Source organism: Canis lupus, chromosome 15, assembly GCF_011100685.1.
Source record: "Canis lupus familiaris isolate Mischka breed German Shepherd chromosome 15, alternate assembly UU_Cfam_GSD_1.0, whole genome shotgun sequence".
In the NCBI taxonomy this organism is placed as follows: domain Eukaryota; kingdom Metazoa; phylum Chordata; class Mammalia; order Carnivora; family Canidae; genus Canis; species Canis lupus.
In genome coordinates, this window is record NC_049236.1 from 9676608 (window position 1) to 9693652 (window position 17045).

At 37.2% G+C, this 17045-nt stretch overlaps 1 protein-coding gene across 6 annotated transcripts in view; it reads right to left on the reverse strand.

Annotated features, from left to right (window-relative positions):
* The window catches only part of OSBPL9 (oxysterol binding protein like 9), a 160757-nt gene that overhangs the window by 128563 nt on the left and 15149 nt on the right, over positions 1–17045 (reverse strand). For 4 of the 6 annotated variants that reach the window (XM_038558042.1, XM_038558041.1, XM_038558039.1 and 1 more), the window contains exon 2: positions 1700–1750. The exons of the other annotated variants lie outside the window; for them this stretch is intronic. In XM_038558042.1, coding sequence (XP_038413970.1) covers positions 1700–1750 — 51 coding nt within the window. The remainder of the gene's footprint in view (positions 1–1699; positions 1751–17045) is intronic. 6 annotated transcript variants of the gene reach the window in all.

Genomic DNA, 17045 nt, shown 5'->3' on the forward strand with positions numbered 1-17045 from the left:
TGTAACAGCAAAGATATGGAAACTACTTAAGTGTCCAGTAATGGATGAATGGATAATGAAACTGTGTTATGTATTTCTTTATATATCTATCTATAAATATCTTTATATATCTAAATATGTATACACACATACACTGTACTATTATTCAGCCATATAAATAAATTAAATTGGGTCATTTGTGATAACAAGAATAGACCAGGAGACCAGAGAAATAAGTCAGAGAAAGACAAATACTGTCTAATCTCTCTTATATGTGGAATCTTAAAAAACAAAACAAAACAAGACAACAGAAAAAAACCCACTCTGTATCACAGATACAGAGAACAGATTGGTAGTTGCCACAAGCTGGAGGTGGTGAAGGAGAAATATCCACTGTGGGGGGAGGGGGCTTTTTAGTTTCAATAAACTGGAGGAGGGGAAGAATTTGGTTTCTTTCTCAGTTATTTCCCAATTCTGCCAATTAGCTACTGTTAATAAAGGCAATAATGTTTACCAAATATATTCACATCTTCAAAAGCAAACATACAGGAAAAAAATGGCAGAAAGAAAAATGCAAATCAAATATGACCAAATATATTCACATCTTCAAAAGCAAACGTGCAGGAAAAAAATGGTAGAAACAGGAGCCAGAAGACAAGACTACTAGAAGCTGATTTACCTAGTTATGATAAAGGTAGGCTCACCTTCAGATATAATGGAGTACTAGAAATTGTATCCCCAACCATGTACTCTTTCTTGCCTTTAGCAATTTGGACAATGACGGAAACTGAACAAGCAATTAAAAGCAGTGTGAGGGATCCCTGGGTGGCTCAGCGGTTTAGTGCCTGCCTTTGGCCCAGGGCGTGATCCTGGAGTCCCGGGATTGAGTCCCACGTCGGGCTCCCTGCATGGAGCCTGCTTCTCCCTCTGCCTGTGTTTCTGCCTCTCTCTATGTGTCTATCATGAATAAATAAATAAATCTTTAAAAAAAAAAGCAGTGTGAAACTATAAGCCGCACTGTCCAGTAAGGTAGCCACTATTAGCCTTACGTGGTTACTGGGCACCAGATATGCAGCTAGTCTGAACTGAAATATGCTATAGCATAAAAGACACACTGGATTTTGAAGACTTAATATAAAAAAAAATGTAAACCTCATTAATTATTGTTTTAATGTTTACATGTTGAAATAATAGTATTATGGATATACTGGCCTAAACAAAATATATTAAAATTAACTTCACCTGTTTCTTTTTCTTTTTAAATGTGGCTACAACAAAATTTTAAATTAACATGTGGCTCACATTATACTTCTATTGGACATCTCTGCTGCAAAAACCCTTATTAAATAGTGTTGAATAGGAAAAATAAAGCAACTATAAGCAGGGATTTTTCAAAGCTATTTCTACTATGTGTTCTATTACCAACACTATAACTTATTTAATTTCTAGTCCTGGTCCCTGACTATAAAATAGAGGTGAAAGAAAAAAAATCAGTAGCTGCATTAAGTCATGGATACAACATTAAAACATTAACAAAAAGAATATAGTTCTAGTCCTGGTTCTGGCACTGGCTAGTAGTTAAGCTGGAGAAATAATTTTTTTCTTTCTGAGCCTTGGCTGCCTGTGCCAACAATTAAGTGAGAAAACAGACCTCCATGATTCCATCAAAATATTTTTTCCTGTAAAAATTGGGTTTTCATAAAAATGAATAAATACTCACTCTGAGTCTAACACATCCTCTGCGAGAGCCTCTCATCATTTTGTCCTTGGACTAAAAGAAAAACAAAAACATTCCATGAATAAAAAATAGACTATTTTTAGAATCTCCTGGGGATAAAGAGAAAAAATTTACAGTAGTAATATCCCTCCATTCACCCATCCCTCTCCAACCCTCCAAGTCACTTTAAGATAGAAATTAGTTTCAAATGACTGAGTTTTACTAAAGTGGTGGTAGAGATGTTGGTGCACTGTTGGTAGAAATGTAAACTGGTGAAGCCACTATGGAAAACAGTAAGGGGGTTCCTCAAAAAATTAAAAATACAAATACCATACAACTCCGTAATTCTACTTCTGGGTATTTATCCAAAGAAAATAAAAACACTAATTAGAAAAGATAAAAGCACCCTATGTTTTTTGCATTATGTACAATAGCCAGGAAATAGAACCAGCCTAACTATACATCAACAGATGAGCAGGTAAAAAAGAGAGAGTGTGGGTATACACACACAAATATACATGCAATGGAATATTACTCAGCCATAACAAAGAATGAAATCTTGCCATTCATGACAACATGGATGGACCTGGAGGTAGTATACTAAGTGAAATAAGTAGACAGAGAAAGACAAATACCCTATGATTTCATTTATATGTGGAATCTAAAAAACAAAACAAACAAACAGACTTATAAATAGAGAACTGGTGGTTGCCAGAGGGAAGAAGGTTGGCAGATGGGAAAAATAGGTGAAGGGGATTAAGAGGTATAAATTTCTAGTTATAAAATAAATAAGTCTTGGGGATGAAAAGTACAGTAGAGAGGACATATTCAATACTACTGTAATAACTTTGTATGGTAACAGATGGCAGGTATATTTATTGTGATGAACACTGAATAACATGTATAAGTATTGAATCACCATGTCATACCTGAAACTAACATAATATCGAATGTCAACTATAAAAAAAATAAAATGAAATGAAAATCTTTTATAGTCTGGGATGCCTGGGTGGCTCAGCGGTTGAGCATCTGCCTTCAGCTCAGGGTATGACCCTGGAGTCCCGGGATCAGGTCCTGCATTAGGCTCTCTACATGGATCCTGCTTCTCTCTCTGCCTATGTCTCAGCCTCTCTCTCTCTCTCTGTGTGTGTCCTTCATAAATAAATAAAATCTTTAAAAAAAAAAAAAAAAACTAGAAAATCTTTTATAGTCTAACAAATAAACCTAGCCCTAGAATTTTATGTCTTTATTTTTTTTATGTGTGTCTTTAATGTAGTACATATTACACCAATTTTAATTCCACCTCATGCCCCTTAACTCTAGCTCAGTATTTCTCAGATTTTAGAGAGTTTGAGAATTATCTAGAAGGCTAAGAATCACCCAGAAGTTTAAGATTGACTGATAATGATAATGTGATAATGACTCAGCAGATGGAGGACCACATTTTGATAAATATTGCTTTTATCTCTTTTCAATTCCCCAAATTTTTTTGAGATCCTTGACCCTGATTTTCTGCCTTGATGTCACTCATCAACACCTTACCTTACCTCTGATTTACATTCCCATCCTTTTCCCAGAATCTCCTGTATGTTCCTGTCATGGCATACACCACCCTGTGCTATAAAGGGGTCATTTACTTATCTAACTCACCCACAAGACTGCATATTCCTTAGTGAGTAGGAATTGTATCTGACTTATGCTTCAGAACAGTGTCTGGCACCATTAGATGCTCAAAAAAATATTTACTAAGGAAGTGCTGCTTACTCTTTAAGTCTCCCTTACTTGACTAGGCCGAGTAAAGGCTATGTTCTGCATAATAAGCCTTATGCTGATATTCAATAAATATTCCCAAAATTAAATTTAGTCATGTGTAATAAAGTGAATCCTCAAATAATCTGTTTTTAAAATATTTAATACCTCAACAACTGATATTTTTCTGTACTCTCCTATGTAAGAAAGACATAAAATAAGTCAACATCATGAAATTATGCTTTAAAAAAACTGTCTCACTTTATTTTTTTTTTAATTTTTTTATTTACTTATTTATGATAGTCAGAGAGAGAGAGAGAGAAAGAGAGAGAGGCAGAGACACAGGCAGAGAGAGAAGCAGGCTCCATGCACCGGGAGCCCAATGTGGGATTTGAGCCCGGGTCTCCAGGATCGCGCCCTGGGCCAAAGGCAGGCGCTAAACCGCTGCGCCACCCAGGGATCCCCCTGTCTCACTTTAAACCATGGATGCCCTCCTTCCAATGTACTGAGCCACAGGCAAACTTCCAGTTACAAGATAACTGTACAGGATTTAAATACACAGCATTTTCTATAGTTAACAATACTATACTGTATACTTAAAAGTTGCTAATAGAAGATCTTAAAAGTCCTCACCACACATACACAAAAGGTTAACTATGAGAGGTAATAGATTATGTTAACTAATCTTATTATGGTTATCATTTTGCAACATATACATATATCAAATCATCACATTGTATACCTTAAATTTATACAATGCTATAATCAATTATATCTCAATAAAACAAGAAAAAATTATTGGGGATATGTGTATGTCTGTACATAAAGATCTACCTTATCCCCTTGTCTGTAGTAGTTTCTATGAATATAGCCTGTCATGTTTTCATTGATTCTAAACTTATGAATGTAACAGTATTGTAATGATAAATCAAAGTTAATTCTTAAAGAGTACCAAGCCATAGGGATTCATCATGTTCAAAATGACTATTTTTTAAATGATTAAAAAACTAAAGACAGTCTTCTTTATTCCATTTAAAATCCAACAAGAATTCATACATTTTATTTTAAAATTCTCAATACCAAGCACAGTCGTTAGAGTTCTTTACTAACAATACAGTTAGCAAAAATACAGTTAACAAAAACATTCCCTAAGAATTTTTTAATAATAAATTTATTTTTTATTGGTGTTCAATTTACCAACATACAGAATAACACCCAGTGCTCATCCCGTCAAGTGCCCTCCTCAGTGCCCGTCACCCATTCACCCCCACCCCCCGCCCTCCTCCCCTTCCATCACCCCTAGTTCGTTTCCCAGAGTTAGGAGTCCTTATGTGCTGTCTCCCTTTCTGATATTTCCCACACATTTCTTCTCCCTTCCCTTATATTCCCTTTCACTATTATTTTCCCTAAGAATTTAATAGCCCTTTATTATACCTCAGACTTTTCTTCAAAAGTGTCAAGGCATACATAAAAATAATAATTAGGTTTGAAAATACCCAATGAGAGTTAGAATACAAATAAAGGTAAGAACCAACATATTCAACCTTAATTCCTCTTCCACTTTAAAAAACATGATTATAATAAACAGGAAAAGAATAAGACAGGCCCCAATGATGGTACTACTATTAAGGCTATGAATTAGAAAACACTGAAAGAAATAAAGTAAAAATAATTAAAACAAATATAACTAGAAAACAATCAGACAAATCCAGATTGTGAGCATCCTATAAAATATTTGGCCTAGATTCTTTAAAAAGGTCCAAAAAAGAAAAAAGACCAGCATGTAAATAATTGATACAATGAAAAATAAATTACATAAATATAAGTACAAAGTACCCTGAGCTATAGAGGGCTCCCTGCTATGGGAAAAGATCAGGGAAGACAACAGGGAAGCAACTTGGTTTCAAGTTTCAATGTGGGACGTTAAAAAAAAAAAAAAAAAAGGTTCTAATAAGAGAGGGAAGGTAGGAAAAAGAGGGCATTCCAATCCAAGGGAACACCACCAGCCAAAGCATGGGTACAGAAAACTCAACACACAAACTATTCATAAAAGGAGAGTAAACTTATAGACCCAGGCACATAGTGCAAAGAAGAATGTGGAGAAAGATGAGACTAAAAAGGAGATATGGGAACCAGATCCTGAAGAATCTGAAAAAATAATTGAGCGGTTAAGGAAATCAAACTATTCAATAGTTAATGGAGAGCTATTGAGGATTTTTAGGAGGGTAGTAACATTTGTCTCAAAGGTGTGTTTTAGAAAAGTAACACTTAAATATGAGAACTTGGACAAAAAGAATGATGGTGGCATTAATAATAGCAATAGCAGCAGCAAAGCAGTAGATTCTCACTTACTGATGCCCTCTGTATGACAAGCACTTTATACATAGTAAACTTGTATGGTAAGAATCATTCACGTATTACGAATGGAAGTGACACCAAGGAGATCAAATAAGCATTCAACATTACATATGTAAAATGTAGCAGAGTTTGACACAGCAGGCATGATTTGGAATGGCTGCCCTGCAAATCATTCCCCCAGACCATAATCTGCTATTAACCTGGAATCTTTTTCCACAATGGCATACGGTCCTCTTCCTCATTCTCTCTCCACTCAGCTCTAATATGCAGCTAAAGGGAAGTTGGTGTGATGAAGCCACCCCAGGCACAGTGAGCGCTGAAGGAATGGTATCACAGGATCCACTACCCTGCGGGGAACCAGCTACAGAGGCTGAGTCCTCCACACTCTGGGAATTTGGGAGGTCCTGAGAGGGCACACTGACTCTTGACCGGCACACTGACTCTTGACTGCGTGGTTCTCCAGATACAGCTCCCTCCTCCTTGAGTCAATAGCCTATTCTTTTACCTTTTGAAGTAAACATGTTTTTCTCTGCTTCCCAAAGTTAATCATTCCTATAGCTCATCCACTAGCTCTCTTAATAAAAACTGGAGGAGACACAGGCTCAGGGTTCGAGTCCAAGTCCATTTTGAGTCTGAGTCTTGGTCCCTCTGCCCTACAGATTAAAATTCACTGAGACTCCGAGTCCTTCTTCATATCATTGCCTTGGACTATCCTGGATCCATGGCACTACCCCACAGGGCAAAATAGAGTCCTTTCCCAGGAAGGTTTTCTACTGGTGAAGGAAGAGCTAGCTCTTCCTATCTGTTCCTAAAGCTGTGAAGTATATAGTTGCCATGAAACATGTATCTTCCACACGAAGAAAGTAGTAAATAAAGCCTACACAATGAGGTGAGAGATGAGAGGTGGAAAGTCCTAGCTGCCAGGATCCAGCTACACCTTGCCCTGAGGCAAACTTGCCTAAGCAAATGCCACTTACTGAACATCAGGGTCTTATTAAATTGATACAAATAGCTTTGCTAACGAGAGAAAAAAAAAAAAAAAAAAAAGGTAGGGTGAGCAACTCCTACTCCAGTAATCTTCCTTCCAAATATTATCTTACCAATGTTCCGAGACCTGTCAACAGATTTTTAGCAGGTTGGAACAGTCACACAACCTGTAACTTAGACGAGATCCCTCACTCTGCCTCCAGTACAAGGTCAAGCACCTCAAGAAAGATCACTCTGAAATGGATGCTACAGTCTTTTAGGCTGGATGAGGATCCCCCATGAAGTGAGGAGATACACAGTTGATACATTCTATTCCCCAAGGGGCTCCAGAACCAGCAAAGATTTGGGGGTTTTGCAGTTGAATTTGCTGCTTTCTCATATTTATTAACACAAGGGCAGTGGGTCCTGTTACGACAAACCATGCAATCAAAAATTATTTTTAGGGGCACTTGGGTAGCTCAGTGATTGATGCTCAATCAATCAAACCTGCCTTTGGCTCAGGTCATGATCCTGGGGTCCTAGGTTCCAGTCCCACAACAGGCTCCCCACCGGGAGCCTGCTTCTCCCTCTGCCTATGTCTCTGCCTCTCTCTGTGTCCCTCATAAGTAAAATCTTTTTAAAAAATTATTTTAAGGGGCACCTGTGTGGTGTGGTCAGTTAAGTGTCCAACTCTTGATCTGGGTTCAGATTGTGATCTCAAGGTCACGACAGAAGCCAATCCGACTCCTTGTTCAGCAGTGTCTATTTGAGATTCTCTCACCTTCTCCTTCTGCCCCTCCTGCTTGTGCGCTCTCTCTCAAAATAAATAAATATTTTTAAATTATTTTAATAATCCTATGCTAATCACCTAACCCCAAGGTACTGATTTAGATTACAATTCATATTAAAGTTTCAAAGTAAATTACCACAAATACAATCTAATGCTGCCTGTAATAGACTACACATCCCCCAATATTCATTTTCCTCTTCTTTTCAGTAATAAAATCCTCCACCCCAAGATTTAATTGAACACATGGGTTTCCTGTTGGATATTACATACCAAGTGTCCCTTTCAGGTAGGTAGGTATAAGCTATTTATCTATACACTGGCCAGTGGGCTATGAATGGAAGCAATGTATGCAACACATTGTACTTTAACAAGGAAACTGCCTGCAGGGTGTTTGGCTGGCTCAGTCAAAAGAGCAGGTGACTCCTGATCTCTGGGTCATGAGTTCAAGCCTCATGCTGGGTGTAGAGATTACTTAAAAAAATTAAATTAAAAAAAAAAAAAAGAAAGAAAGAAAACTCCTTGAAAACACATTCTTCTCAAGTGCACATGGAACATTCTCCAGGATAGACCACATGTTAGACCATTACACGAGCCTGAATAAATTTGAAAGGATGGAAACAATATAAAGTATGTTCTTTGATCATGTGTTAAAAGCAGAGCTCAACAACAAAAGTTAATTTGGGAAATTCATAAATACGTGGAAATTAAATGACATACTCTTAAATAACCAATAGATCAAAGAAAAAATTTAAAAGGGAAATAAGAAAATATTTGCATGTCCACAATAGCTAAACTGTGGAAGGAGCCTCGGTGTCCATCGAAAGATGAACAGATAAAGAAGATGTGGTTTATGTATACAATGGAATATTACTCAGCCATTAGAAACGACAAATACCCACCATTTGCTTCAACGTGGATGGAACTGGAGCGTATTATGCTGAGTGAAATAAGTCAATCGGAGAAGGACAAACATTATATGGTCTCATTCATTTGGGGAATATAAAAAATAGTGACAAGGAATAAAGGGGAAAGGAGAAAAAATGAGTGGGAAATATCAGAAAGGGAGACAGAACATGAGAGACTCCTAACTGGGAAATGAACTAGGGGTGGGGGAAGAGGAGGTGGGGGTGACTGGGGCACTGAGGCGGGCACTTGATGGGATGAGCACTGGGTGTTATTCTGTATGTTGGCAAACTGAACACCAATAAAAAATAAATTTACAAAAATATATATATATTTGCAATGTGAAAATGTAAATAACATGCCAAAACTTCAGAAGCTAGTGAAAGCAATTCTTAGAAATTTATAACTGTAAAAGCCTATATTAAGAAGAAAGATCTGGGGGTGCTTGGGTGGCTCAGTCAGTTAAGTATCTGCCTTCAGCTCAGGTATGATCTCAAGGTCCTGGGATCGAGTCCCACATGGAGCCCCCGCATCTGGCTCTCTGTTCAGCAGGAAGTCTGCTTCTCCTTCTCTCTCTGACCCTCCTCCCTGCTTGTGCTCTCTCTCTCCTCTCCCTGTCTCAAATAAATCAATAAAAATCTTTTAAAAAAAAAAAAAAAGAAAGAAAGAAAGAAAAAAGGATTTAAAATCAAGAACCTAACTTTATTCCTTAAGTAACTACACAAAGTGGGCAAATAAACCTAAAGTAAGCATAAGAAAGGAAATAATAAAAGCAATAAGCAAAAATCAATGAAATTTTAAAAAATGAAAAAAAAAAATCAATGAAACCAAACCTTGGTTCCTTGAAAAGATCAATAAAATGGACAAAACTTTAGCTTTACTAACCAAGGAAAAAAAGAGGACTCAAATTACTAAAGTAAGGAATAAAAGAAGGACATTACTAACAATCTTAGATAAACAAAAAGGATTCTAAAGTAACATGATGGGATCTCTGGGTGGCGCAGCGGTTTAGCGCCTGCCTTTGGCCCAGGGCGCGATCCTGGAGACCCAGGATCAAATCCCACATCGGGCTCCCGGTGCATGGAGCCTGCTTCTCCCTCTGCCTGTGTCTCTGCCTCTTTCTCTCTCTCTCTCTCTCTCTCTATCATAAATAAATTAATTAATTAATTAAAAAAAAATAAAGTAACATGATGAACAAATTAAATAATCTAGATGAAATAGACAAATTCTAATAACAAAGTGTCACAACTGACTAAAGACTTTAAAAATCTGAATAGACCTACAACAAGTAAAGAGATTGAATTAGTAATCAAAATACTTCTCACAAAAACACCCCTAGGCCCAGATGGCTTCACTGATAAATTCCATCAAATGTTTAAAGAGGAGCACCAGGGTGACTGGCAGTACAGCATCTTCCTTTGGCTCAGGTCATGACCCCCAGGTCCTAGAATTGAGTCCCCGCATCAGGTTCCCTGTGGGGAGCCTGCTTCTCCCTCAGCCTGTGTCTCTGCCTCTTTCTCTGTGTCTCTCATGTATAAATAAATAAAATCTTTAAAAATAAAATGTTCCAAAAAATGTTTAAAGAATTAACAACAACTTTTCATACTCTTCTAAAATTTTAAAATAAGTGAGACTCCCCAACTTTTTCTATGAGGCAAGTATTATTCTGGTAGCAAAACCAGACAAAAATATCACAAAAAAAAAGCATCTGCAAATAAAGTTGCAAAAATCCTCCACAAAATACTAGCAGACCAAATCCAAAAACATGTAAAAAGGATTATATATAGCTTAACTATTATAGTCTAAATTTGTGTCCCTCTACCTCCCCAAATTCATATGCTGAAATCCTAACCCTCAGGATGATAGTATCAGGAAGTGGAGCCTTTGGAATAGCCTCATGAATGGGATTAGTGCCCTAACAATAACAATAACAACAACAACAAAAAAGCCTATGAGAGCTCCCTCGCCCCTTCCACTATATGAGGTTACAGTAAAAAAGATGGTCATCTGAGAAGGTCCTTACCAGGCACTAAATCTACCAGTGCTTGATCCTGGACTTCCTAGCCTCCATAACTGGAAATAATTTCTGTTGTTGTTGGTTTTTTGGTTTTCGTTTTTTTTTTTTTTAAGATTTTATTTATTCATGAGAGAGACAGAGAGAGAGAGGCAGAGACACACAGGCAGAGGGAGAAGCAGACTCCATGCATGGAGCCTGATGTGGGACCCAATCCCAGGTCTCCAGGATCACACCCTGGGCCACAGGCAGGCGCTAAACCGCTGAGCCACCCAGGGATCCCCCAATTTCTGTTGTTTATAAGCTATCCAGTCCATGGAATTTTTGTTATAGCAACCCAAATATACTAAGACAATAACCAAGTAGGATTTATTCCAAGAATGCAATTTTGAGTCAACATATGAAAATCAATATAATATACCATATTAATAAAATAAGGAACAAAAATCAAACAATCTTCTCAAAAACAGGAAAAGTATGACAAAATCCAACATTCTTTCATGATAAAACTACTCAACAAAGAATAAAAGGTAACTAAGGGCATCTATAAAAACCCACAGCTAATATCATACTTAATGGTAATGGACTAAAGGCTTTACACCTAAGAGCAAGAACAAGAGACAAGGATGTCCTCTCTCATCACTTCCTTTTCTTAAAAAAAAATACTTTATTTATTTATTCATGAGAGACACAGAGAGAGAAACAGAAACATAGACAGAGGGAGAAGGGGGATCCCTGTGGGAGCCTGATGCAGGACTTGATCCCAGCACCCTGGGATCATGTCCTGAGCCCAAGGCAGATGCTCAACCACTGAGCCACCCAGGTGACCCCCTTTCTCACCACTTCTATTCAACATTGTACTGAAGGTTCTAGCTGGGAAAATGAGATATCAAACACTACCACCAAAACACTATTAGAGGTAATGAATGAGTTCAGCAAGTTGAAGGATTCACACTTCTTAATATCAGAATAATAAAAAGCTACATTAACAAAGACAGTAATTAGAACAATGAAATAGAATTGAAAGTCTAGGAATAAACGTATATATATGGCTACAGTCGATTGATTTTTGACAACAATGCCAAGACTATCCAATGGGGGAAAGAATAATCTTTCTAACAACGAGTACTGAGACAACTGGATATACATACCCCTATGCAAAAGAATAAGATTGGAACCCTACCCAATATCATATGAAACCATTAAACTATTAATAATAAGCTAAAACTATGAAACTCTTAGAAGAAAAGACAAGTATAATCCCTTATGACCATGGATTATGCCATGGTTTCTTAGGATATCAAAAGTACAAAGCAACAAAAGAAAAATAAATTGAACATCAAACTTTAAAAAAAATATGCTTTTCAAAGGACACTATCAAGAAAGCAAAAAACAAACCACAAAATGGAAGGAAACATTTATAAATCATACATCTGATTGAGGACTAGTATCTATAATATATGAAGAACACTTATAATTCAACAACAAAGACAATTCAACTTAAAAATGAGTAAAGGATTTGAATAGGTATTTCTCCTAAGTAAATCAAATTAACAAGATCTCAGCCAGTAACAAGTGTTAAGAAAATAAAGCAAGGTGCTGATCAGAAATTCTTTGTGAGAGAATTTATTGTGGGGGTTCTACTATAATGTAGATGGTTTGGGAAGACTCTTAGAGGACTTGATATCTGCACTGAGATGTAAATGAGAAAAGCCTCTAAAGAATCTGGGGGGAAAGTTTCAGGCAGAAGGAAAAGCAAGAAATGAATGATTCATTAGTAAGCTTGTTCTCTGTCTCGGCAAGGGCTATTTCAAATACATAAAATAATAAAAAATACATATTACATTATCTGTATGCTAGTTAAAGTAAATGGACTTCGCTTTACATATAATCTCAGCAGTAGTTCACCAGGAACCCACTGAACAAAAGTTAAATAGAATATAATGTAATTTCAACCTCAAGTTGCTTTAAAATGCTTTGTGGACAGTCAAAAAATTACTGAGGGATGCTACTGAATTTTATTTTTAAATAAACCTTCTGGGCTATCAGCCTGCAGTGGGAAGGGTAAGTTTTTCTTTCATCTGAGGATGGGATTTGAAATCATTTGTGAAATGAGTATTAGGAAACACACAAAAAGCCCCCAACCAGAGTGGTGTGTCAATAACCTGTGTTCTCGAAAGAACAGCACAAAATAATCTTAATTTATAGAGTAATCAGCCTGCTCTGTTTCTTTCCTAAATCCTTAGGTTATTTTAAAGACACTGAGAATTACTGAGCTCAATGTCACTCTTAAACCAGCTTAATGTACAACTGGTTCTTTCAAACGGGTTAAGGCAGTCCAGCAGGGCCTCTTACTTGTTACATCCCGGATATATTTTATTACTTTATCTGAACTTCAGTATACTACATAAAAAACATCTTCTGAAAGGATGGCTACATACATTTCAAAGTAATTTAAGTTAGGAATGGCTCAAAATACTCCCCATTTATGCCTCTAAGGCTATAGACACATGAAATATCTCTTTAAAATGTACAAATTATTTTCAATCCCTTAAGCATATATGTGTTTTTAAAAAAGGGAGTTCCATTTGTAAAAAAAAAATTTCATTAAGTATACCCAGAGATATAGATCTTATATTATCCTATAGATAGTACAGTTTAATGAAATAACATGGGCTGTACAGTAAAAGAGATAAGGTTTTGAATTCCAGCTCAGTTCCCTGAGCTATTACTTATTTTCATAGGATCATTGCAAGTACTGAGTTAAAACAAGTAAATCACTTAGCATAACATACCTGGCATGTAAAAGGCACAAGATTCATGCCCCTTCCTTGTTTCTACCTTAAATATAGCAGGAGATGCACAATCATTTTTGCTGGCCCTAAACTAATCCTATGCCCGTTAGACCAAACTTTTAAGCATGTCTCCTACCATCAGCTCAATCCCCTCTACAGACATTACTCCCATTACACATACACACATATACACACACACAACTAATCTGCTTTAGGAATAATACATAGCCCCTACAAAAAACAAGCAACAAATCAATAGTTTCTCCTTCTTCATGCTCACACTTCCTTTGTGAACTCCTTCTCAATCCAGCTCCTATGCTCAGGTACAATTTATTGTAATCTATTCAATTTATGAATGTTACTATTGCACTAGTTATTGTTTTATAGTTATTTGTTACATCTATTCCCTTGTCATACAGTGGATTTGATTATCTTCATATTACTATTATTCCCCACCCCATCTTACAGAACTTAATTGATGCCTAGGACCTGGAAGGTATTAGATAAATGTCTGCTAAATGAACAGCCGCCCCAACCTGCCCAGGTGGCTCCATCAGTTGAGCATATAACTCTTGGTTTTGGCGCAGGTCATGATTCAGGGTCCTGGAATAGAGCCCCACCTCTCAAGCAGTGCAGTCTGCTTGAGATTCATTCCCTCCCTCTCTCCCTCCCCCTTCGCTCATGCTCCTTCGCTCATGCTCACACACACTCGTTCACTCACACACACACGCACAAACACACACACACACACACACTCTCACTCTCTTTCTCTCTCTCTCTCTCTCTGTGTCTCTAAAATAAATAAATAAATTCTAAACTAGCCTGGGTGGCTAGTTGGTTAAGCGTCTGCCTTAGGCTCCAGTCATGATCTCGGGATGCTGGGATTCAGCTCCACATCAGGCTCCTTGCTCAGTGGGGAGTCTGCTTCTCCCTCTCCTTCTGCCCCTCCCTTCTGCTCATGCTCCCCCTCTCTCTCCCTCTCTCTCAAATGAATAAATAAAAATATCTTTAAAAAAATAAATGAATAGCCCCAGCCTCGTCTCTTGGCACCCCACTCATTCAACATAATTCACTCAAAATATGCCAATTCATTCCCAATTTAGGCTATTCAACAATTAAACAGGGGAAACTTTTTTCCTCATTTCTGATGCCTCTATATCTCTTTTAAACAAATTTTTTACAATTACATTTAAAATTATTACCATAAACAACTAAAGAGCAAGTCTCCAACGTTATATAAGCATTAAATCAAATAAAACTTAGCATCAAACTTACCACTTAGTTTTATCTTAATTATAACTAGTTAACTAACTGTACCTCCAATAGGACTATAAGCTTTTAAAGATTAGTTCAGCAAATTCCAGCCTATACTAAGTATTCAAAAGTATCTTAATGAACTAACTAATTCACAGTAATATAAAGTGTCATCAATCGAAACCTGTTTAATTGGAAATGTAACCATGGATTTAGATTTACTCTATGAAGCAAATGAGCCTAGAAAAGTTTTGCACAAACATATTCAAAATTCACAGGGGAAGATGAGTTTGCCATTTAAACTAATTCTACAATCCTTATAAACCAAAGAATGTGTCCCCAAACCTGTTATATAAAGACACTTAAATTCTTATTTGAATGTTAATTTTACTTTGCTTGAAATAAACTAAATCTGTATTAAAAAGATCAAGTAAGAGTCTCATCTGACACACTCTGAATCTCTCATAGCTAAAAGTGAGGTCTCCTTCTGAACTTTTTAACACATAGCATCCCATCTTACCTTTCTTAAACCACATACTACTATCTTGTATGAAAATAATGTATGTGCGTGCCTCTTAGAGGGCAGGGTTTCTGATTCATCCTCTGCCCTCCCCCATCCAATAGCCCTGCTATACCCTTGCAAAGAATAAACATTTAATACATTGATGGTAGAGTACTTATGGACAAATGTCAAAATGTTCTCTCTCCTTTTATTTTTTTTTTTTCTCTCTGCTTTTAAAATAAATGTAAACACTGTCTCAGTTATGTCATATGTTACTTCATTCCCAACAGTATATTATTAGGTTGTACTCATAGCTAGTGTTGCATCTTGGGCCATATATCCTGGAACACAGGTAGTCAACCTGCTAGGCAAAACTCACCTATAAAGACAGAAATTACAAGAGGCTGACTCTAGGGTGTAAGATGGACAGCAAAGAGACAGGAGGGAATTCTGCAGGATAACAGCAATGCACTATATTTTGGGATACTGGTAAAAAGAGTATAAACAAATGTGAAGGGGCGCCTGGGTAGCTCAGTGGTTGAGCATCTGTCTTTGGCTCAGGGCGTGATCCCAGAGTCCTGGGATCGAGTCCTACATTGGGCTCCCTGCATGGAGCCTCCTTCTCCCTCTCCCTGTGTCTCTGCCTCTCTCATGAATAAATAAAAAAACATAAATAAATAAAAATAAACAAATATCAAAACTCACCTATCTGTACACTTGAAATCTGTGGGTTGTTTTTTTTTTTTTTTTTACTGGATATAAATTATATCTCAATAAAAGCAAATAAATAATACTTGCCAGAATTCCATACAGATAACACTGCTTACAGCAGCAATTACAAAATAGAAAATGACAGCAGTAATACCCATTCCTGTAGTCTTTCCTTTTTTTTTTTTTAAAGATTTTTTTTAAAGGCAGCGCTAAACCAAGCCACCAGACTGCCTTGTAGTCTCCTTTTTATTTAGAGAGCAAAGACTCCTTAAAACATTTTGATAGGGGGATCCCTGGTGGCTCAGCGGTTTGGCGCCTGCCTTTGGCCCAGGGCGCGATCCTGGAGTCCCGGGATCGAGTCCCACGTCGGGCTCCCGGCATGGAGCCTGCTTCTCCCTCCTCCTGTGTCTCTGCCTCTCTCTCTCTCTATGTCTATCATAAATAAATAAATAAATCTTAAAAAAAAAATCTTGATAGTATTTAATGTACCAGAGAGTCTTCACTAGCTAAGGTCTTATGGGCACTCAAGACCAAAATGTCATCATGCTCCTGGAAATCTACACCAATAAAAACTTTGAAGAGCCACGGGCCCACAACAGTGGAAGAATTTACCCATCAATCATCTCTCATGTTATCCCAGATAACTCCCTCGTCTCCCACATCCCCCATTACAGAATGCCTCATTTTGCACAAAAGATTTAGTGTCTATTTACACAACAGATAAAGCCTTAGGAATGTATACTCAATCAGGATACAAGGTGATAGTAACATTAGGGGTCTAAGGTCCTGGGAAGACAGCTGCCTTCCTTTAAAGAAAAGACATATATCCCAACAGAAATATACACAAGATTATCTGTAAGAGCTAGAACAGCCTGGAAATCATTATACTAATTATGACTAATTATGCTAAGTGTAAGAAAGTATTAATAGTAATAGAACTGAAGGAAGACGGCCAGAGCAAGAACCAGAAGGCCAGAATAAAAGTTTTTCTGATGGACAGCCCCGTGGCGCAGCGGTTTAGCGCCGCCTACAGCCCAGGGTGTGATTCTGGAGACCCTGGATCAAGTCCCGCATCGGGCTCTCTGCATGGAGCCTGCTTCTCCCTCTGCCTGTGTCTCTGCCTCTCTCTCTCTCTCTTTCTCTGTGTCTCTATGAATAAATAAATTAAAAATCTTTAAAAAAAAAGTTTTTCTGACCATAAGATTAAACGTATTCAGTTCTCATAATAGGTATGTCTCTAATATGGAGATACTGTATCATGATATCAATGTCAAATGCCATTAAATATCTGTAACACATAACTCAGT